Below are 24,046 nucleotides of genomic sequence, written 5' to 3' on the forward strand. Positions count from 1 at the left end.
AGTCCAAAACTAGACAATATGAATCGTCTGGCTTGGAGACAGGAAACAAAGGATTGTTCATTTGTGAGGTGCATGTTTCAATCACCGCCTGATATTCAAGTTGATCTAAGATCTCCCTGACTTGCTTTTTAGCTTCTTGCCTGGGTACTGCCTTTGTGCAGTGGGTTGATTGTTTAACTGGATTTTATGGTGAGGAGAATCCTCATCCCATCCTACATGATTTTTATATAATGCAGGAGCTTGGGCCACTGCCCATTTTCTTGCTAATGTGTATTTTTTATGAATTGGAATGTGATTTGAGAAGGCAGGCATAATCATTTCTTCGCCATGACGGCACTCCCTGACAAACTCTGGTGGCCAGTCTTTCTCAGCTAACAGGATGTCATAACCTTTCGAAAGGTTATCCCAAAAGAGACCCCTTACTTTCCTAGTCTTGTCCCCCTCTATATGTAATGTTATTTCATATAATTTATGGGGTTTGCTAACTCTGGTGTCTGCAGTTTCCAATTGAATGTATTCATTCGTGTCCACTGTCGCCAGAAGATTCATCAAGATCTTGTGAGCTATGGTCACTTCTGCTGCGCTGTCTAGCATTGTCTGGGCCCACTCTCCGTTTTTCAGTTGTGTCCTCAGTATCCTCGGCATGTTTAATTATTTTAATACTAGCTACCTTCTTTCTTGGAAATTGTAATTTTTTACTTTGATGAGCAGGTTCCTTGTCTTTGGACTTGACGTGCTCTTCCTTGTGTTCTGACCGTCCTCTTCTTTCCGATTTCCGTGAGGAAGTCTGAAAAGATCGAGAGGGACTTGTATCAATATCTTGATATCTGTCAGGTTTTCTCAATTTATCCCTATATCTAAGGTTGTATCTTTTCTCAGAGGGCTCCCTCTGGGGAGACTTGCCACCTCGTTTTGGAGATCTATCTCTCCGTTGAGGAGACCTTCCTCTGGACTGGAATCGTTTTTCTTTGGGAGTGGATTGTTTATTTCCATGCCAACTCTTTTTTGGAGTGTTTAGATTATTTTTAATAAATGTTTTTTCAGGATTTTCAGTTAGTTGGGGTTTTACTGGTTTCCCACCCAAACTATCTCTTCCTAGTTCTTCATAGGATTTTTTTATGATTCTGGCAAGTTCAAATGGTTGTTCTGCTATATCTGTTTCTTTCAATTTCTGGCGGATCGCCACAGATGCTGCTTCTCCTTTTATGTTGGCTAATAATATAGCCGAGACCTGCTTGAAGTGTTTCAGTAATTTCATACCCAGAGTTAAACCATGTGTTTTTGTGTATATCGAAGCAAAGACTGTGCCCCAAGTGTCACAGTCCTCCACATGTGGTGCGATCCCCATTGGAAGACAGATAGTCAGAATTCTGTGTTTCTCAGTAGGTGTAGTATCAGGAAATACTGCCTCTATTTGAGTGATTTTTTGTGCTAACCAGAATGGAATTTGTTCCCGTTTTGCGGGTATTTTGCCAATGGCTGATTGTATATTTTGTGATGTGATTTTATTTGTGTTCCCCTGGTGAGGGGTGGTCTGTGGAATTATTATTGCTGGTTGGACTGTTGAAGTCCGCATGACATATTGGACCAATTGTCTATGTATTTTAATGAGTTGTTTTAGCTGAGCTAATAGTTCCCGGTCTGACATTCAATGTGGGGATGTGGTGTGTAGCTGGCTAGAACCGGCCACGTGGCTCCTGGTCTACCTAGTGGACCGAGCCTGCTGATGTGATTTTGATGTTTTAGGGCGCCATTAAACCAGAGCAGGTGCTCTTGGTAAGTTAGTGGGATTTCAGCGTCCTCGAAAGGAGCGTATTCATCCGGAGGTTCCCCTATTTTGTAATAGTGGAATTCGTGTGTCACAGCATGTGCGGCTGGAAAATGTATCCATGAATAGAATACCTCTGTCTGCCGATATTCATGGGCCTCTACCACGAATATTACTGTACCACCTCGTGATGATACTCCATTTTCTATAAGTTTTTTAGTTATAGTTTTTCTTACATTTACCAGAATGATCATAGCATTTGGGTCATTTTCTTGGAGACTTGTGTCATCCGCTAGGAGTTGAGCTGCTAATCTAGCTTCCTCCCTTTCGTCTTCACTTTCCGTCATTTTTACTTACAGAAAGTTTTTGTTGCAGATCAAGTTTCAAGGAAAACAAAGATTAGGTGCACAATATTTTGGAACACTCTATCCTTCAACGTTGACTAAACCAAAAACTATACATAGGAATCTCTTCCTACTAAGTTCCGGCGGATTTTAACCTTTTACCCACTCCAGACGTCTATTGGAGTTTTTACGGGAAAAGGGGTATGTGTGAAAAAGCACGACTGAGTTACTCTAATGTCTTGCGTTAGATTATCGCCTTACCAAATGTTGGGCGCCATGTAGTGTAGTTCCTATATTCCCAATAGGCTCTGCGCATTGGAATAATATAAACAGCAGTGTAGACGTAGGACTGAGGTCGACTAGGTCTCTTCTGACTATATTAGACTTAATTTGTTTTGCCAGCTAGCTCAGAGGTCACTAGAAACTTTCTCGAGTAAACAAGGAGGAGTTTAACTTCCCTGGTTAGACAAGAAGGGATTAGCTTCTGACAACCATATAACATGACAACTTTGCTCCCTCAGAATAAAGAGTGTATCTCTAGAGTCGTGTGAAAACAATAGACAATTATTTCGCTCAGTCAATCGTGCATACTTAGTTTCACCAGAGTGCAGAGAAATAGAGAGACGGGCGTTTTCAATAAAAGGTGTTATTTATTGAGCAGTCTTCTTTCTCATGCAAGAGAAATTAATTGCCACAATTGCAATATTTATCATGAAGTAAAGTGCGTACAGTAAAAGGAGTATTATAAAATAATACTGTAAAAGCATTGATATGGTTTCTTAGCCATATGATACTTTAAAATGGATAAAATATATACATACATAAAACCATTGACTAACGTACTCAACTGGTGCTTCTAATCTACGCCTACCCTGGTGTACCTGGCCTAAGCCTAATACGTGGGAAGGAGTAAGTAAATTGCAGTTTAAGTTAAGTTGGGTTTTTGCCAAGGATCTGGATCAGGAATTCTCTCTAAGGTTTTAGTCAGCTCCGTACCCTGGTTCTTAGAATGAAGGAGGTCTTGTATCTCTCTCTCAGGATTCGATATCCCAGCAACCCGCAAGGATTTTCTCGTCTGGAGAAAAAGACAGCGTCTTCCTCAGTGCGTCAAAGGGGAGGGGTGGCTTCCTTCGGCTCTCGCATCAGCTGGGCTTCCGGGCAAGTAGATAGCCGCTCTGCTCCAAACCACCTTGTGTTTGCTTAAGGCAACGTTGGTATATTTATACCTGAAAGGTGCCGGGTTTGACGTAAGGTTGGACATTAGACGTCACCAAGAACTAACAGTTCTTTCTGACTCTAGGAGTTCTTGTGCAAATCAAAACAAGAGCAGGGGGATTTCCCGGGCTGCTGGAGGCTTGGTTTGTTTAAAGAACGCGTTGTACTTTCTAGGAGTCTAGAGGAGTAGCCATGCCGTATTTGGACTGCATGGGCTATTACTAAATATGGATATGATTCTTATGCCTTTATAAGGATATTATTTATTATAGCCACATAAGGGCATACATCGGGAATATTGAATTAGGGTCCTAGATAGAAACACAACAATACCGTCCCTGTAATCTTTCTTTTTTTCAGCAAATCTCTATTTTTTTTTAACTTTATGTAAGATGCATATCACAATGGATGGTGGGGGGTTGGAAGCAGGGCCTAGCATTGTGCTGCCCCCACCCTAGCTTGCGGCTCCTGCCTTCCCTCCTTCTAGCCATCCATTGTCCAAGTACATGTCCCTGCTCCTTTTTTACAGCCCTGTGTGGCCGTTGTTCTGCCACTGCCCTCCCCGTCTTCTCTGAACAGTTAGCTTGCTCCCCCATCCGAATATACCTTTAAATCCCGCATTCTTTTACCCCGCAGGGAATCACAACGCGATCGTTACAACCACCGCGTTGTGATTCCACATACCATTACTCCACAAGTCGGAACAACGACTTGCAGAGGGAGGGGCTGGAAGTTGGAATAGTATAATTTACTATTCCAACTCCAGTCTGTGCGGACACTAGGGAAGGTGTTGGATATTAAATCCAACACCTCCCCCCTCCTCCGCAAGTCGTTGTTCCGACTTGCGGAGTAATGGTATGTGGAATCACAACGCGGTTGTTGTAACGGCCGCGTTGTGATTCCCTGCGGGGTAAAAGATTTGTTGTAAACGCCATTTACCGCACCTTCCACCTCCTCCCTATCCTCTGTTGTCTGAATCCATGGACTAGCCTCCTCCCTCCTGCCATGCATGGGCTGATGTGCTGCCACTGCCGTCCATTTAGCATGATGTACTAGTCCACTCCTCCTGTCCTCCATTGCCCAATTATATGCCCCATCATTGACCTCCTGCTTAGCCTCTGTGCTTAGCTTGCTGTTCCTATTCCCCTTCCCCCTGCTCTCCGATGTCTGTGTGCATGCACCTGCCCCATCCTTTTTGCCCAACATGTTCCATGGACCTGCCACTCATATCTACTCTGAGTGTTCTGTTGAGCTGCCACTCCCCTCCCACCTGCCTAGCATTGTCAGATGACTGTAACCTCTCCCTGCCACCTCCACCCTGCCTGTCCACATTCAATGCCCCTATCCCCTTCCTCCTGTCCTCCATGGTCTATTTTACTGCCACACACTTCTGCCCTCCCTGGTCTGTTGTGCTGCAACTGCTCCTCCTGCCTGCCCCGCGTGGTCTGTTGTGAGGCCCCTTCCCCTGAACTCTCTTGTCTGTGCCCAGGTCTTGACCCTCCCTTCTAGCCTCCATGGTCCTTTGTGCATGCCTCTGCACCCTCCTTCTTGCCCATCACAGCCATTGTGCTACCACTAACCCTCCTGCTTGCCTTGCATGGTCTTCTGTGCTGCCATGTCCCCTCCCACCTTCCCTGTATAGTCAGCTAGCTGCCCCGGACCCCCTCCCACCTTCCCTCCATGGTCTGTGTGTATGCCATTATAGTCTCACTGTTCTGTTGCTCTCCATGGTGTGTCTTGCTTCTAGTGCCCATCCTTCCTGACTTCCATGGTCATCTTGCTGCTCCTGCCCTGCCCCCTTGCCTCCAGCCCTCTGTTTCCATTTGCAGACCCCTATTTCCTCCCTCCTGGCTTGTCTGTTCCATTCGAATGCCCCTGATCCGTCCCTCCTGCCCTTTATGGTCCGTTATGCTGCAGCTTTCTCTCCTGTCTGTCCATTTTGGTCAGCTAGCTACCACTGCCTTTTTCCCCTCTGTTCTCTGTTGTCCATGTGCATGGTCATGTCCCCTCCCTATTGCTTTCTATGGATTGTGGTGCTGCACTTCTGTCCCGCATGCCCTGTGTGGTGTATTGTGCTGCCGCAAACCCTGATGCCTGCCCTGTAGGGTCAGTTTGTTGCACCTCTCCATGTCCCTCCTGTCCTCTGTTATCCGAGTCCATGTCCCTACCCTAATTTCTCCTGGCTTCCATGATCCAATGTACCATACTTGCTAACATTTTGAACTTGGTAAGAGGAAAAAAAACGGGGTATTGATTTTTCCCTTTGACTTACATTGAATAAGTGGAGATTGTAGACAGGAGACAGATCAAATAAAGCCTATTTCGGCTTAAAAACATTGGACGTTTTTACTGGCTGAATCGGGTCTGTTGGCATGTATGGTTGTACTACCATTGCCTCTTCCTTCTGCTCACAGTGGTCTATTATATTACCACAGCCTCTGTTGCCAGTCCTGTATTGTTGGTTTGATGCCACTGCCGCCCTTTCCACTGCCCTCCATAGTCTGTTGTGCTGCCACTGACCTTCCTGCCTGCCCAGTGTGGTCAAATTGTTGCCTCTGCAACCTCCTACCTGCCTTCAATTTTCAGAGTTCGTGCCCCTGGCCTCTGCCTCTCAACAGTATCCTAATGAACAACTAGATTGCTAACATTTTATATTTATTACAAAAGTGTGGAACACCTGACGTCATCTTGATGTAATCAAAACTGTAATAACTAGAGCATTTCCTTTATAAATTACATATATGAGAGGGTCTTAGTTGCATCAAAGTTATGGTTAGTGCTCAAAAAAACTAAAATCTGGACATATTTTCTAAGTTTTCAAATAGCGACAAAGCACTTTTAAATTATTTGGTATCTTTATGTTTTTTTATCCAGTTAACCACTTGATTAAATGTTGCACTTAGGGGAGAGGATGTGGTGTTACTTCCAGAGCTGCTGACTTCGCAGCTGGGGAGCCAGGTTGGAGTTTCTGCTTCAGCTCGACATTCTGTGATTCTGGTCAAATCACTAAGGGCCATATGTATCAAGCCGTTTTTGAATCGCAAAGGCCGAAATTCGCAGAATTTCGCTCTTTGCGACTCCCAAACGGCCGTTTTGCATGTTTTGGAATGTATGAAACATACCCAAAATAAGGAATTGCTAAGTTGTGCGATTCCTTATTTTGCCATAGCATTTAGGGAATCGCAATTTTGCGATTCCTTAAATGCTTTGTTTGTAGCATTTTTGGCTAGCGAAATATGGTTAAGAATTCGCAAATTATCACCAACTTTTAGTTGATGGTAACTTGCGAATTCTTCAAAAAATGCATATTTTGCCATTTTTTAAGGTGGCATGTGATGCACACACATGCCCATAGGGCATGTATGTGCGCCATATGCACACACATGTATATTTCAGGGGTGCAGCAGGGTCTTTGAGACACCCCTGCACCCTTGAAATAATTCTCAAATTGCGATTAGCAAATTGGGAATTCGCAATTTGAGAATTATTTCGCAATCATTCCTATGGACCTCCTGGCCCATAGGAATGCATTGGAAATTATTCCTTAATTGCGAATTTGCAAAATGCGAATTCGCAAATAAGGAATATCAAGGAATCGCTAAAAAATAGCGATTTTTTTCATACATACCATTTTGCAATTCCTAAATAGCGATTCCTTAAAATTTGCTATTTAGGAAATGCAAAATTGTTTGTTGATACATATGGCCCTCAATCTCCCCATGTCTACAACCAAAATGAATTTGTTCTTGTGTGATGTAACCAATGCTCATGTAAAGCACTCCAATATCTGACAAGTCTGCACTATATAAAACTGCAAAAACACAAAAAATAAAAAGTGTTTACACAATTATGTCATTGGGCTACATGTGGGCTACATCTGGGTGATATTTGTGCTACATTTGGGCTCTTTTGTCTCTGGTGGCCATCTTGGGAGACTTATTTGTTATGAAGTTTCCTAATTTCCTCATTTACTACAGTGTCCTCAGTAGGAAATACTTTCAGTTTTTTACTTTGATTCCATCAAGCAGCAGACTTCCCTGGTGAGCAGTTGCTTTACTACAGTGATCTAATAAGCAACTAGAGTGCTAACATTCTGAAGTTATGTCAACTGTGTTACACATTTGTGTAACACAGTTGACATAACTTCGGAATGTTAGCACTCTAGTTGCTTATTAGATCACTGTAGTAAAGCTACTGCTCACCGGGGAAGTCTGCTGCTGGTATTGAAAGTGCATGTTTCAGTCTGCATGTCAGAATTTGTTAATGAAATAGAAGAGAATTTGAGAAGTCACTCAAAATGTGCCCTAATTTTTATTTTTGCTGCACTAATCATACTTTCTATGGCAAGATGAACCCCCTCATTTTGTTCCTTTTTAAATTAAATGTTTTATGAGTTACCACTTTATTCCAATCAAGATGGTTTCAGGTGTGCAATACGTTTGTCATAAGTAGGACTGTTAGCGCTCTAGTTGTTGTTTAGAACACTCTGGGAAGCTGCAGTAGAACACAAAGGAATCAACTGACAGTCTCTGCCCTTGTTGGATGTACATCTTTTACTGAGAATGTCAGACTTCATTCTCACATGACTGAGAAAGATAATGTGAATTTACAGAAAATATGCTCTCAGTTAAGCTTATAGGTCACCTTCCAAACCTCTGTGGGAAAAGCATGAGAAAATAGTTTTCTCTTAAACATGATTCATGATATCCCAGCAGAAGGCATTTTTCACATGGTAAAATCACCTTAGAACACACCACAATTCCTAAAATGAGCATGGTACTATCAACAAATGATGTATAATGAAACTAAAGTTTTAAAACCTTCTATTAACTGCAATGCTTTTTAATGAGGTACTATCATGTATATTGGTCCCAAGATGGCTGCCAACACTTCTTGGATGAAGTGCTCACAGCCAATAAGATCTCACGATGAGATGTGTGGTTAGTCTCCACCCAGATATATATATATTTCTTTTTCCATTAATATTTTTAAAACTACCGAACGGATTTACACCATTTAACAAAAAGGGCTCTTTCTGAACCATGGACTGCCTTTTTGCCAAATTTGGTGTAATTCCGTTCAGCAGGTCGGGCTGTAGCTGTGTCTAAAGTTTCCTATGGAAAATTGCTTGGGGAAAACATGTTTTGGGACCCCCCCTTTTTGCTCTGGCAGCAGCCATCTTAAAACTTGAGACTCTGCCCGAGCCTACAAAAAAGGCAAAAATGAGACATAAGAAAGCAGGGTAGGATTTCCCTGACCCCTCCCCCTTCCCCTTCCCCCCCCGCCCACCCTCCTCCCCCCCCCCCACACACACACACACAGCCTGGGGTTCCCAGGGGTGAGCCAAAAAACATTTTTGTTAAAATCTTGCCTCGCATGCACAGTCTTGTCCTTTTGGAGTTTAAAATGTTATGTTGCTGCGAAAGGCCACAGCGTGAGGTTGGCTGCCTGCGGGAGTTTCGCTGCCTCCAGATGGGTTGGTCACAGGGCCTGACCTCAGGCTCTGTTGCCAAACCCCTGGCCGTGCGTAGTGTGGTCTTAGCTGCCTGTGGGGTGGTTTGCGGTTTAAGGGGGTACAAGGGAACCCTACGGGTAGTTAAGGACCATGGGTAGTAGTTTCAATAACAACAGTGGTCCTTAAGAGGAACTATAGAGACATATAGATAAAATATTGTCTTCAATGAGTCCTATATTCATTGGTGTCCAGCCGGACACAATTTAATCAGTTTAGAAAAATTCAGCAAATCATCGTAATGGGACAAACAAACATTGCAGTGCGACACCATCCTGCATCCAATTCATATAGAAAACATGAAGTACAAAGGGACACAATCCTGTATCCGATTCAAACAAAAATCACACAAAAGTAAACCTGGAAAAATAATAGGTTAGACAAAAGGTTTTTCAGGCAACAAATGGGCGGTTGCTTAGGTCACTGAAGATACATAAGTAAGCTATCCGCGATAGTTAACACGCTAATAGGACACGTTGGTCGACTCTGTGAAACTATACATGTGGTCGACGGCGTTTCGATCCCTTTCAGCGTATATTGGGATCATCATCAGGACGATTGTATTCACATGCCTGAATTAGAATTCTTAACAACAATGGGAGAGGTAGGGAAATTCAAGGACACTCTCTCAGTCTTAAATACTTAAATCAGTCAACATGTTTCTGCCATATGGGTGGTTTCAATTTACCAAGGCATTCATAAGGACTAAACCCCGGCGGTATGGACTCTCTAATCGTCCACCCTGACCTGGGGACGTGAAAGTGAAAATATAAAAAAGGTGAAAAAGTGCTAAAAATAGAAGAGCAGGTCGCTCATTCCAAAAAATGCTCCAAATTGTGGAGTATCTCAGCACCTGTAAAGTGAAATACACAGACAAACACAAACAGACATACACATAATTAATATAAGTCATTGTGTTTGATCATGGTGCTCCATAGTATGTGGCATACGTAGTGTTCCCAAAGTAGACACTAGTTTTAACACCATCCAAGTAGCCCTGTGGGGATGATATCGTTAACTCTGGGAGGTGAAGTGTTAAGGGTGTCTTTAAAAACTTAAGCAAGTTGATCAAACACAATGATCAAACACAATGACTTATATTAATTATGTGTATGTCTGTTTGTGTTTGTCTGTGTATTTCACTTTACAGGTGCTGAGATACTCCACAATTTGGAGCATTTTTTGAAATGAGCGACCCGCTCTTCTATTTTTAGCACTTTTTCACCTTTTTTATATTTTCACTTTCACGTCCCCAGGTCAGGGTGGACGATTAGAGAGTCCATACCGCCGGGGTTTAGTCCTGATGAATGCCTTGGTAAATTGAAACCACCCATATGGCAGAAACATGTTGACTGATTTAAGTATTTCTGAATTTAACCAATCCTAAAACCTTGGCAGCTAAATTCAGACACATAATACTCTTTATATGTGCCTTAGGGATCACTCATTAAAATTTGTTATTGATACCCTTTTTAGGCACTTTTAATTTTACCTCACAGCACGCCCTTCTCACACAACCAGCTCCGCAGTCTTTCTGGCGTCGCAGCACACCGAAGAGGCACTCGGCCTCTTTGGTGGGGCCCGATGATGAAGCATGACACTGACTAGGTCAGTGTGTGAGGGCTTTCCTTCCCACCCAAAGTGGGTGTGTGATTCTTATCTGACTCCGTCTCTGTGTTTTTTTTTTAGATTGATCTGACCTCTCTGTTTTTGTTTATTTGAATTAGAATGCTGCCTGTTGAGACAACAAAGGATAGAAAGGGCAGAAATAAGTGTGAGAGCAGAGAGAGGGTGAAGCTTATCGAGGCAAATTAACTGGTTTAGAGGACCATGCACTAATTACTTCAAGGCCATCCGAAAGTCCTTATCTCGCAGTGAGTTCAGGGAAACCGGAGGATGTTTTGAGATGAAACAGGTCCGTGACACAGTGCGTTAATCGGAAGTGACAGCGTTTGTGCAAGGAGTAAAAATTGAAGAGAGTAATTGTGATCTTATTGCAAGTGAAGTGCTGAAAGAAATAGGCAGTGATGAGAATGCCCGATTGCGGTTCATAAATGGAGCTTGAAGGTAGATTGCCGATGGTACAGGCAGCGTTGGTTGTGATATTTAACTACGTGCTGACGACCGCAGTGTTTAAGCGGGATGAAGGTTAAGAAGGACGCTAGTGAGATGGCGGTGCTCGTTGAGAAACGAGAGGCACTATAAACGGAGAACCTCCATGTTGCGATCCGCATAGGAAGTGGGTGGGCAGAATGATAGCCAACAGACGTGGGTAGAGCAGCGGTGCTGTTTGTGATGGTAGAGTGCTGGTATTACGGCGCATTAAAAGATTGGTCTGTGTTGTGAAATAACCAGCGAAGTGCAGGCGAGCGTACGTACACAGTAGAACAATGTGCTCAGGATGCGTGGGCCTGGAGTACAGCAGACGGAGTACTCACAAGTTATGTAGAATGGATGAATCCACAATGCGAAGTGGTTGAGAACAGTGTGGGTACCTAAAGAGGGGAGAACAACGGGTTAAGGACGTAGCCCGAGGATGCTGGGCTGGGTGAGGTTACGGGGAACGCAGCGGCGGTAGTTACCTTAATTGGTGGATGGGGAGATTTCCAAGTTACGGGCTGATTTATACCGGGATGTAGCAGTGAATCGGGTTGCTGGAGTGATAATCCAATTGGCAACCATACGTGGAAGGGCAATGCCTTGGGGGGGTTTAAGAAAGGCATTAGAGCCCAATACAACCAATGCTTCGGTGAGCTGCAGGGGCAAAGGATTCTCCTCTTACCTAGTGAGACTGCACAATGGCTGCAAGCTGCTTCCGCAAGTGCGCGCACTGCTGGGTCTAACGTGGAGGTGTGGCTCTGTCCTTAAATACTGAAAAGATGTGGCGCGTATATATGCGGCGGCCATATTGTGTGAGTATTGAACGTGATTGTGCGAGCTGTGCATAATACGAGAGGAAGGGAACAATTAGAATATATTAAAAAAGGCTGGAAAACAAAGTTACCGATATATGTTGATTAGCATTCGATTCAGCATGAATTACAAGTTAAAAAGGCTATACGATAAAACAATTTAAGCATGAGGGCGAACATAGATGAAATATCGGCAGAGTTGTCAGATAGGTAGTGCAACATGTTTAAACAATTTAGTAGTTCCGATAACAATGGGCGCATGGCCAGATAGACTAGGGTGGTATAATCAGATGACCATTTGAGAAGTTAGAAAGGCATTTGGATTTGCACCGTGCAATTACAGGTTGTAGTGACCGGGATTAAACAGTGGGATTGTTCATGTTTAAAGCAGAGAAGTCCAATCTTCTGTGCGATTGAGTCCATTTTTGATGCTATCAAAGCGAATTATCATTTTTAACTCCTCTTTGTTCAACAAAAGAGACATATTGCCACCACGTGGGGGTAGTTTCAGTACGCTCGATACTGTCCAATGTAGGTCATCCTCAGTATGACTCTTCTGTATGCAATGTTCAACAAGTGGTGCATTGGGTGTTTTACACCGGACTCTGCTCCTGTGCTGGCCGATTCTGGTCTTTACTTTCTGCATCGTTTGGCCGATGTATACTTGAGGGCATGGACACTGAACCAAATATACAACGTTAGATGTATTACAGTTAGAGAAAGCGTGGAAATTCACAGTTACATTATTGTGAGTGAAGGATTTGCCTTCCATGCTGAATTCACATACATTGCACGCACCACATTTGGAATGCCCTACTAAGGGAGCAAGGCCCCATAAAGTATTGAGAGTTGCAGGTGGAACAGGTTTGGGAAGTGCAGCTTTCACTAGGTTGTCTCTGTGATTGGAGCTCTTTTGAAATGAGAATAAAGGGTGTTCAATGTTCAAAGCCCCGGCATTCAGTATTGGCCAGTGTCTCAATATGGACTTGCGAAGTGGATTGGAAATGGGAGAGAAAGTGGTTACGCAAGCAATTCTATTTCCTTGATCTCTTATTTTGGGGCTTAGCAATACCTCCCTTGGGCAATACCAGGCTCTTTTAAGTGCATTCCACACAAGCCTTTTCGGGTAACCACAGTCCCTCAGTTTGCAACTGCAGAATCATTTTGAGACATGGACAGAGTGGGCAATTGCACAGAGCACAACCTTGCAACGCTTCTCGCCCCTGCTTACCCTGCACAAGCACAGCAGGGTTTGTCGGGGGTTGGATGCTACTTGTCCAACCACTTGACAGAGCCTCTTCTATTTCTCTCCTCTCTGCTGAGACAACTCTCCAGGTTTGCAACACTTTCCAATGCTCATGGCAGACCTATCTTTTTATTTTCCCCTCATATTATAAAATGATAAGATATAGGAAGACAAGGATCCTTTTACGCAACTTTACCAAATTGGATCTTTCTCACCACTTCTCGGACTTCGGAAAAAATTTTAACCAGAGCTGGAGTATAGCCTTCTGATCTCGAAATTCTTTAGGGAGGTCACTCGTGGTTCTTGTTGTCTGATTTTAGTAATTGTTCCATCTTGATCTTCTTTTCCTTATTTGTCCATTTATTAGCAATTAACTTTTGAAGTAATTGCTGTGGACCTCCCATCTGATCTCAATTTCATCCTGCTCTTTAATTATTTTTTGTTGGGCTCCAGTTCTGATATAAATGTAGAGTCCCGGATGCACACTCTAGTGTTGTAAGACTACAGACAAGTTATGGGTACTTTCCCAATCCTGACATTAGGTGTGACACTGTCTCCCACACCATCTGCTCTTTTTTCTAGGTTTAATGTCCACTGGAGGTTGAGTTGAGACAGATGTTTTTTTTCAAGTTGTCGAAACTAGCAGGAGGTCACTTACCTTAATGTTTCCCAAACTGTCTGCCATAGGTTTTAAACTGTTTAGAAACATAATAAGAGATTAATTCAGCAAGCCAAGATAGCTTTCTTTTGTACTAAAATCATGGCTTCTTCAAATAAGTCTAAGGAAATCTTCAATATAGTGTCTGAGTTTTCTAACCCTGATATGGTGACCCTTTGCATTTGACTGTCAGAACGCTTATGTGATATGCTCAACACGTTCATCATAGAGAAGATCAAGATAATAAAGGCAGTATCCCACTCAGTCCCACTGTTGTTGTGACAGTCACTGAAGATTGCAACTCTGTCATATTATATGCCTTCCCTGCAATCAGCAAGGATGACCTTCTTCAACCTGCTCTCTAAAGTTATGTTGGGCTCTCCTGATGATATCTGTCTGCCTAAAATCCTTAAAATGGTTGATTCACACTGCCCTGAGATAGCAATCTCTTTACTCAATCACTCCCTCAGCCATGGCACGCTACCTAACACTTTCAAAGAGGCTACTCTGGTCCCTCTTCAAAAGAAAATGGATGAGGATCCCTCACCTTGAAAAATTACCTGCCAATTTCATTACTATCTTTTTTGGTGAAGGTATTGGAGGCACACGTGGCCAATCACCTCTGTTCCTTTTAAGAGGAGTCTAAATGTTTTGATCCCCAGCAGGCAAGTTTTGCCCTGCCCATTCAACGGAAGCAGTCATACTTTTAGTCATTGATGACATTCAAGAGGAGACTGACAGAGGCACTACACAAGTGTTAGTCCTGCTAGATCCGTCAGCAGCCTTTTACACAGTCGACCATGAGTTTTTGGTCAGCAGTGTCAGTGCTGCAGTCCTCCAAGATTTGGCTTTGGGTGGGTCACATCTTTTTTAAAGGATTGGTCACAGTCTGTCCGGTTATCCCCTTTCAGATTCGGCCAGGGTCCAGCTTACCTGTGGAGTCCCTCAGGGGTTCTCTCTTTCTCCGCATCTTTTTAATTAGTACATCTGTCACTTGGTGCACTCATAGAAAGTGAGTCAGAGTCTATAACTACGCTGATGATTTGCAGCTGCTATTCTCCATCAGTCATTCCCCTGAATCCATGGAATTCTTGCAGAACACAATCTTGTTCATAAGAGATTGGATGAATATGGATGAATAGCAACTATTTAAAACTTTAACTCTGATCAAGATTATTATCACTCACAATAAGCAGGACCTGTGGAAGTCTTCCTTCTGGCCTCTAGCGATGGGCGATCCTCCTGAGCCCAGGAATTCTGTCAAGAGCCTTGGAATTATCATTGATAAGAGTTTATCTCTGAAACACTATCTGGGAACAGTCACCTCCGCCTGCTTCGCTCAACTACAAAGAATTTGGAAAATTGGCAAATTCTTTACATTTGATGCCCTAATTCAGATTGTGCTGGCTTTAGTAATCTCTAGATTATATTACATTATGCCAATTCCCTCTGTCTTGGCCTGCCTAATGGACTTAATCAAAGATTGCAGCTGGTTAAAAATCAGGCAGCAAGGCTGTCAACAGCCTAGATGCTGCCACATCACCCCTCTATCGAAAATTCTCCACTGGTTACTGGTGGAACATCGCTCGATTTTTAAGTCAAGCTGTCTCATTTTCAAATCCCCCAATGGTAAATGTCCTGCCTTCTATCCTCTCGAGTCAACAAATACGTACCCAATTGCAATCCGAGGTCCTGGTACAAGAAATTCCTAAGAATTCCTTCATTCAAACTAAAGAGATTAGGTGGATCTACATTTGCTGTGTTGGCCCCTCGAACACGGAACTCTCTTCCCCCAGAAATTAGATCCACCCCGAATTACATGCATTTCCGTAAACCTTTGAAGACTTGGCTCTTCCGACAAGCCTATGAATAAATTATCACCAGCGGTATGCTTTTTCTGCTGCCCAGCGCCAAGGAACCTTCCCGGTGCTTTTTTTAAAACTCATACAACATAACTTATAAAACTAATATAATATAATCACAATTTTGCTGTTGCTTTCTTTCCAAGAAATATTGGGTAAATTTGGGTAGGGTGGATTCATGCCCTTGACACCGTGCTCATGTAGCATACCTAAAGGCGGTCACATAAAGACCATAGAGAATAAATAGTGCTATGTAGAAAATAGTAACAAAAATGCACTGATAAAGTAGTGGGGTGTGGCCTCTACTTGGATGTGTCAGTAAAATGTACCTTTTGTCCTGAATTCCGACCCTTTGTCCTGAATGTTGAACCTTTGTCCTGACATTTTTACAGTCCTGTCCAGAACTTGCCTCCATGCCACTTGGTCACCCTACCCCCACCCCACACCAGTCACCAGCCCTCCGCTCACATTTATCACCTGCCTAGAGCAGGTGTTAAATCTGAGTGTTAATCCTCAAACAACACGGACTAATTTTCAGAATTCTGTCCTGCAAAACCTGGTCACCACAGTTAATTCCTACCTATTTGGCTAACAATTAATAAGATTGGCACCAGTTCACCCCTTTGGGTTTGTGGTCGCTATACAAATGTAAATCAGTGAGCCAGCGGGCCAGTTATAGCTCATATCACTTTAAACCTAACAGAAATGTCTACAGATAATGAGGACATTGAGTTATGTTGCTCTGACTGATTAAAGGTATCTGTTGTACTTGTAAAGTTGTGTTTTCACATAAATAACGTTAGGACCCAATTAAAAGTTATTCAGCTAGGATTAAAGGAAGAACTGGTTAGTTTTAGTAGCAGTTGTTCACGGAAGCCGAATACGACAGTATCTTTTACTTTATGTTTTTTTATTTTCCGCTGCATTGGAATCTTTGATCTTTGTTTTGTTATTGGGACCTGCAGGACGAGAGCTTATGCATTTTTTAACAGTGACGCCCTTGTGCCAAGGGTTTGGGGAATCCATTATTGACCCATTTAGAGCTGCAGCTGTTAGAGGGCGCGCATGAGCGCTCAACAAAAGGCGGTATCTGAAACTTTCTCCTTTTCCTTGTTGCAGGAAGAGGCCTCCCCCCCAGGAGCAGATATGTGTGACTCCCTCGTTTGCCGCGGTTGGCATGGAAACCACGCAGCTCACGGAAGAGAATGCAGATTTCGCCTCCCGAGACCGCTACCATCATTCCTCTTTCATCTGCACAGGGGAGTTTGTGAATCAGTTTAACTAGCCAGAGAGACTTTGGAACCATTGATTTCAGTAGCCGGTGGGCAGTCGGAGTCCAAATACCCAGAGAAGCAAGGGGGCAGCTCTATTACGCACACGTTTATCATCTCTGCCTTTTATTTCAAAACCTTTATCGTATGTGTTAATGTTTACAAACATTGCCAAGCTGCACACGGGTTGGACACGAACATGTGCCCAGATAAAATGTATGGCGTAAACGTAAATATATTTTTGTGAACTGTTAACTATTAAAGACAGCGTGCAATGCAGTGATCTGTGAACATCACCGGCCATATTACAATAAAATGCACCAGTGCAGAGTAATTTTTCACCAACCAAGACATTTGCACATATTGGTGAAATAATTTGTATTTTGGGCCCGGTGGAGTTGGATGTTTTTATTTTTACTGAATGCATAGCTTCAGGTGGACAGTGATATCAGTAGTTTGGGACCACTGCACTGGCAACAATGTGATATAACAGGCATAGCTGAATTGTGAATATTTGTGTTTGCTGTGACAAGCAGTTGCACCCTAATAAATCATATTGTATTGTATTGTAATATACTGACTGGCAGGCCTAATTGTGTGAGGACTAATGGGACAGGACTTTTCCAGGTCTACCCCCTGAAGCTGTGCTGGGTTCTGGTCATAGCCACACACAAATAACTTGGAGCTGTGGACAAATAAAAATGCAACACCAGCTGTGTATGTAAAATCACCCACAACCGACCATGATTATTCAACATTATTTCAACAGTTGCTCCTGAAAGTAGTAGTTCACATAGCTCGTCTAATTGTTCATCGTTGCTGCACTGCCTAAAGAGGCTACAGATTAGCTTTACAGATGCTGACATCTGCTCACCTTAGTGCAGTGTGATACATCCACTGTCCATTTGCTAATACCTACTGTTGCTTTCACTGATTGTTGGCTTCTTGGAAATAGGGCGTCCTTTCCCCGCAGACCAAATCACCCTCTGTCCACGCAACATGACATAGAGGTTCTATGAAAACAGTGTTATTCTGTCACTTGAGGGTGTAACACAAATGCTGCACATTCATACTATGCGTTGAGTATATCAGGTAACTTGCACTTTGTATGTAAAACCTCTTCAGTGCAAAACCGACAGACGGAATATTTTTGATAAAAACAGCGTTTACAGTTTAAACTGTAATGTCAACATACAATTGAGTTCATTGGTGTATTTTTGTTTAGGATCCTATTTATTACTGTAGCCCAAACACTGATTTTGATAGTGAAGCAAAGAATGGCAAATCGAGGGACCGTAATTAATAGGAACATCATACAAGATTTTTCAAAGTGCGCAAAACCAACAATTTTTTAAATTCATTTCATAATTAGTATTTTTATTTAACATGTTGACCGTTTTGAACCACTGGATCTTACTGTCAGTCTGACATTTTCAGCAAGTTTGCATGAAGAGTACAAACATGAATAAGAATCTGCTGAAGCTAATATGTAATGGCCTCTTAAGGTGCATTGCCATAAAGAAGAGTGCAAAAAAATATCACTGAAGTCTAATGGTCTTCCCACTTCGTTGTCTCCAGAACTTCAAAGTTGGTGATTTCCAAACCTCAAAATGTACCTCCTTATCCCTCCCAGCTTTTTGATCGAATAGAATCATATTGTTGAGTGCTGCTTTAATTTACAGCCATTGTAAATGAGAGGGAGAGCTTCGCTCAAATTAATTCTGTTTCCTTAAATAAACCTTGGTAAAGAAAATAGTTATTTCTTTGAACATGTAAGGTTGCCATAAAACACTTTACTTTCCGTAGACGGCTGCGGTATGTTCCCCAAATTCTTAGCTTAGTAATCCGTTTGTAGGGCAATAGTTTGTTGGTATTGGCAGTCTAGCATGTCTTTCATGTCCGTGGATCAAATTCATTGAGATCACGTATGCCTATTTTCGTATTCTATGTGTGCTCCTGGTGGACGGTACTGTGACTATATATTTTGTGTACCAATAGTTTATTTCTGTGTCTGGAATATTGGCATAGTAATAATTCTGAATACAGCCCTCTTTTTTTTAGATTTGGTAATTTGAAACACTTGCAGCTTCATTTTAATAACGCTGCATTTAGCTGTGCACAGCAGCGTTTAGCAGATGCAAATTACTCTTCAACTAATCTTTGAACTTCTGGCACTACAAACAGCAATAGGACTCAAAGTACTTCAGAAACGTTATCAAAAATTCATCATACTGGAACATGCTTAACATATTTAAAAAATAATCATAATTCTATTGGTATAAGATTACTTACTACACTGCCAACATATACTGAAATGCTAGCATATTAAGGACTATGATTGTTCTCTCTTTTAATGTTGCAGGAATGGATGTAATGCTTATTTGGGAAGCTAATTTAAAACAGTCATGTAATGAAATGCTAAAATGTTGATTTCACATAGAGGAAAAACAAATAGCGTACAAAATTTCGGGGAGCTAGATGTGTCATGAATAAGACGAATTGAAATGGATGAGTCCAACATAAATTTCAATAATTGTTGTTTTATTGTGTGACTTGCCTTTAAGAATAACTGAAAAACAAATAGACTAGAAAACACAGTAGGTCTGACACAATTATTTAGAAAGGTACGTTTAACTGTTTGTGTGACATGATAAAATGTCACTAGAAACACCCAAATATAGACCTCATCCCTATCATCATCTGAAGGTGAACAATTAGTAAATTTCTCTGGAAAAGTGAAAGCTTGTTTAAAAAAAAATCCATCTTCTTTTTAATTGTGGATAGTTCATTCAGATAGGAAATTGGCCTACAGTGATGAACAGAAACAGAGTTGTATACAACTCAGAACTCAGACGTGACAGAAGTACAGCTGGAGGAATTTCATGACCCTTAACCAGGAATGACGAAAAGATCCAAAAGACAAGTGCAACAGCAACATAATTGAGCGAATTATCCATTAATCTATTTACCAGAGTTCTAGTGAATACATGTCTCCCGTAAACAGAGGAATGTTATTCTGCCCTGCACATCAATGTGGAAGTGCGCAAAGAAAAATAGATTTTTTAAATTTATTTGAAAATTGGAACTGAATATATGGATTTTTTCAGATATGCAACATAACGATAAACAAGAACTCTCAACATGAATAACTTGGGATATTGAAGATTTGCATATGCTTGTGACAATGTCGTACACACGCAGCTCAATAATAATAATATAAAACCCTATTGGAATGAGGCGGGACTTATTTTCCAACAAGTGCAAGTAGCGTTAAACCCAAGTACAACTTATACCAAATGTTCCACCTAGTGTTCTTGTAGATGATAGTCAGTTGACATTCGTACAGGTATTTGATGTCTTGGAGAAACATATAAAACACCAATCGTCTTTTTACAGTCCCTAAAAGATAGTCATATCAATATCCAAAAGGATCAGCCCATTGTTATCTGAAATGCAGGCACAAAAGTTAAGTTCTAGTTAGAAATGGCCTAGAATATGTAAAAGAATGTGCAGGGTAACCAAACAACCTTATGTTTTATACCAAGACGATTCTGACTTTTGATTTGCCCATGAAATTGCATTAATTATTGGGAAATTGGTCATCAATTGGTCATCATTTTGTTTTTATTTATGAGAATGAATTTACATTATTGAATCCAACCATATTTCTTCAAGTCAGTCTTATTTATTTATTTTTTACCAAAAGTGAACAAATGTAGGGCGATTCTGAGTGCGGTCCAATCACTAACGGAATGCATTTCTGAGTTTATTATTGTTGTTAACATTGAAAGTTACTTCTTTATCTTATTTTATACACATTTTGCATGATATATAGTTTTTTATGCGTGTCTGGTGATAACTGATGTGACAAACCTGTATACATTCAGCCAAATATGTACCGGAGCTGAAACTCTGCCCATCATTGAGTGTACACAGTCATTTAGGTGATGACCACACATACATTTAAAAATTGTTTTAAATTTTTTTACGATATGTATTGGAAACTTCAAGGTATGGGTCTTATGCTAATAACCTATTCATTGGTTGATTGGAGAGGGCAGAAGAAATTGACTCCTGGGCACATTATACAATATTTTCAGAAAATATATAGATAGCTGTTGTTTACACAGAAGGCTAACGAGCCTTGTCCAGGTATGCTAATCAGTTCTTGCCTGTCAGCTGTCTTCGGTTGGCTGGGCTATAACCAGCAGAAATGTAATGCTGGTAAGACAGAGCTACTCTTTTTTGGTAAAGTGGCGGAGACTCCTTTACAGGTCTTCTGGCCAGCGGATGCCCCTGCCCCCTCAGCGAATAGCCTGGTGGTGAAAAATCTGGAGTTTAAATTGGACAACCAGCTGCTATTTGGCGCTCAAGTTAATGCAGTAGTAGTCTCCTGTTTTGCTCTGTTGCGTCTTCCACGGAAATATTTGTTCTTTCTGTCCAGAGCGGCCAGACAACAGGTGATTCAAGCTCTGATTATATCCAGGCTGGATTATGGGAACGGACTCTATCTTGGCATGCCTAGCTTTTTGCCGGACAGGCTTCAGCTTGGCCAGAATGCAGCAGCCCATACCATCGTTCCGAAAAAAACTGAAAACATTGCTTTTTTTCTTGCCCCTAAGCTCTCTTCTTCCATGCTACTACCGTTCAGCTTTAGCGCCAAGACACTCTTTGAAATAACAGTGCGCTCTACAAATATCCCACATAGACATAGACACATATCAATATGAAGTGGGGTTGGTCAGAAATGGATCTACTAAATGATGCGTAACATTTGAACAAGGACAGATCTAATATAACATTGCTTTTGGTGGTAGTCTATCACTGTTTTTACATACAAAGTTGTTCATGTAAAATATTTTAAGAGTAAGATGTTGAGGGAGATCCACTAATCGAATTCTGCATGACACGCTCCACCACCTAAATAACTCATTGACAGCATCCTGATGGGAACACTGAACATAAAATGTAAATTAAATGTTGTTAATTAAATTCAACAAACATTCCCTGGAGCAGAATGAGATTAATCTTACATTAAAATAAAAAAATCATAAACTAGTAAGATTAATGGATCTAATGGATTACATCCAGAAAGAAAATCAGACAAATTGAAAGTGTTCCATCATATTTGATCATATATATTTATCACAGTGCAATGGTAATTCAAAGCTACTATAGTATTTTCTATAAAAACTGATAACCAGTGGTTGAATTGTAGTCAAAGATAAGTTGATATTTTGGAAGAAATCCTATCAACATGCAGTGCTTTTAACTGAAGAATGTTAACTAAGCTCACAGCAACACTGACTATGTGGCTACCATCTACTTGTGGATTGTTTCAATTCTCAGCTTGTTAGGAGTGTTAATATCCACCAGACAAAACGTTTTAATTTAATGACTCCGAATGACAACCGAACATTTATGGAACCGGTTACCCCTTAAATTGTTGTGAAACTGTCTGCCACTCGGTCTGTGCGCTCATCAATACTAGCTCCTTCCACAAAGCATTGTAGCCTAATTTTTCTAGTCCCACCTTATTGTCTCATTCAGCACCAATGGATCAGTGCTAACACCAAGATGCCCATAGGTGAACGTGTGATTGCAAGTACGTTATTTACTCATTCATTCATATCAAGTGCATGTTGAGTGTATTTTATGGATTGTTCAAACAATCTTATACGTCTGTTTACAACATTCCACTTAAACGAATCAAATAACGTGTCCAACACTGGAAAAAAGCCATTCTAGAGACAATAATTCAATGCAAGTTTATTGATGCAAATAACCTGTAAACACAAATGAGAGGTTACAATAGAAATGTATACCTATGACGCCCTATAACAAAAACGGTCATGACTTTCATAGCTGTGACTGAGGCATAACGTTGTTCACATGGTACAGGTTTTCTTAAATGATTGAAACACTTGTAATCCATTGTCAGACAGATGTTTATAAATACATTGTGTGTGTGTGTGTGTGTGTGTGTATATATAAACCCACAGGGTGTAATGTTCTATCAATTATGCCCCTCCCTAAAACAATGGCAATAAATAGCATTTTATACTCTGTACCTCTGCATATATAAATTATGCCATAACAGTTTTTCATGTCTAATAGTTTTAACAAAAGCTATTCAAACAAATCAAGATGCACAGGGTACAAATTGCACTATATGGTAAAATCACGTTGAAGAGACCTAATTTCTAATAAAAGAGTTGATTCCCTGTATAAAATATTTGTTACATGCAATCTGTGTGGCAATGAAAAGCATTTTTCTCCTGTCCATGTTGTTGTACTGTGGTAATGAACTTGACTTTAACCTGTGCACTGTAGTAATAAATGTGTGGATGTGCATTTATTAGTAGAGTTGTTCTTATTAATTAGTAGGTCTATTAGAATGGCGGGCGGATCGCCACCGCCCGTCTGGCGGTGGCAATCAGCCCGCCATTTTCCACCGTCCGCCTACCATTTCTCCCCGCCAAATTACGATGGCGGTGGGGACCCTGGTGGACGGAAAGACCGTCCGCCGGTTTCCCGCCGGTCAGACAGGCTACCGGGCAGAAAAGGGCTAAAATATGGTGGCGGTGTCTGCAAGACACCGCCATTCGTGTCAGGATGGGCGGCGGTGTAGGGCTTTTCATGGCGGAGACCCCGCCTTGAAAAGCAAGGCGAGTTCACTTTTGGGGGCCGTTGCGGGCCCCCAGGGGTTGGGGGTGCACTTTGGGGGTTACCTATGGTACTCCCACTCCATTTGCATGCACAATGTGGCAGGCACCGCTCGGTGCCTGCCACGTTGTGCATGCAAATGCAAAACATGCATATTGTTAGAAATGGGATTTCTGGTTGGCTAAGGCTTGCGCCGAAGCCAGGCAGAGACCACCACTTTAGTCAGGGCTTTGGAGTTACACACGAAAGATAACCCCTGATCACCCCCTTGGTAGCTTGGCACGAGCAGTCAGGCTTATCCCGGAAGCCATGTGTAAAGCTTTTGCGCACGCACACAGCAACAACATCCCAAGCACACTACAAATGGAACTCCACACAAGGTTATAAGGTTATAAAATTGCCTTTGTATTCTCATAACACATTAGAATAGTAATCACACAATATACACTGCACCAACTGGCACTGGGCAATATTTACAAGGGATTATCTACACATGACAGGGCCACATGGACCGCTGTCAGAACCATCACAAAGCGAACTTGGTAAAAGTAAAACAGATCATAAACGTACAACCAGTAACCACTGGTAGACA

The 24,046-nt window shown here is 41.8% G+C and overlaps 1 protein-coding gene across 1 annotated transcript in view; it reads left to right on the forward strand.

Annotated features, from left to right (window-relative positions):
* The window catches only part of SLC12A8 (solute carrier family 12 member 8), an 838,951-nt gene extending 821,436 nt beyond the window's left edge, over positions 1 to 17,515 (forward strand). Inside the window, exon 14 of the mRNA XM_078682439.1 lies at positions 16,637 to 17,515. Within this exon, the coding sequence (XP_078538565.1) occupies positions 16,637 to 16,802 (166 nt within the window). The 3' untranslated portion in view covers positions 16,803 to 17,515. The remainder of the gene's footprint in view (positions 1 to 16,636) is intronic.
* The last annotated feature ends 6,531 nt before the right edge of the window (positions 17,516 to 24,046 follow it).

The sequence above is a fragment of the Lissotriton helveticus genome, chromosome 3_1 (assembly GCF_964261635.1).
Source record: "Lissotriton helveticus chromosome 3_1, aLisHel1.1, whole genome shotgun sequence".
In the NCBI taxonomy this organism is placed as follows: Eukaryota; Metazoa; Chordata; class Amphibia; order Caudata; family Salamandridae; genus Lissotriton; species Lissotriton helveticus.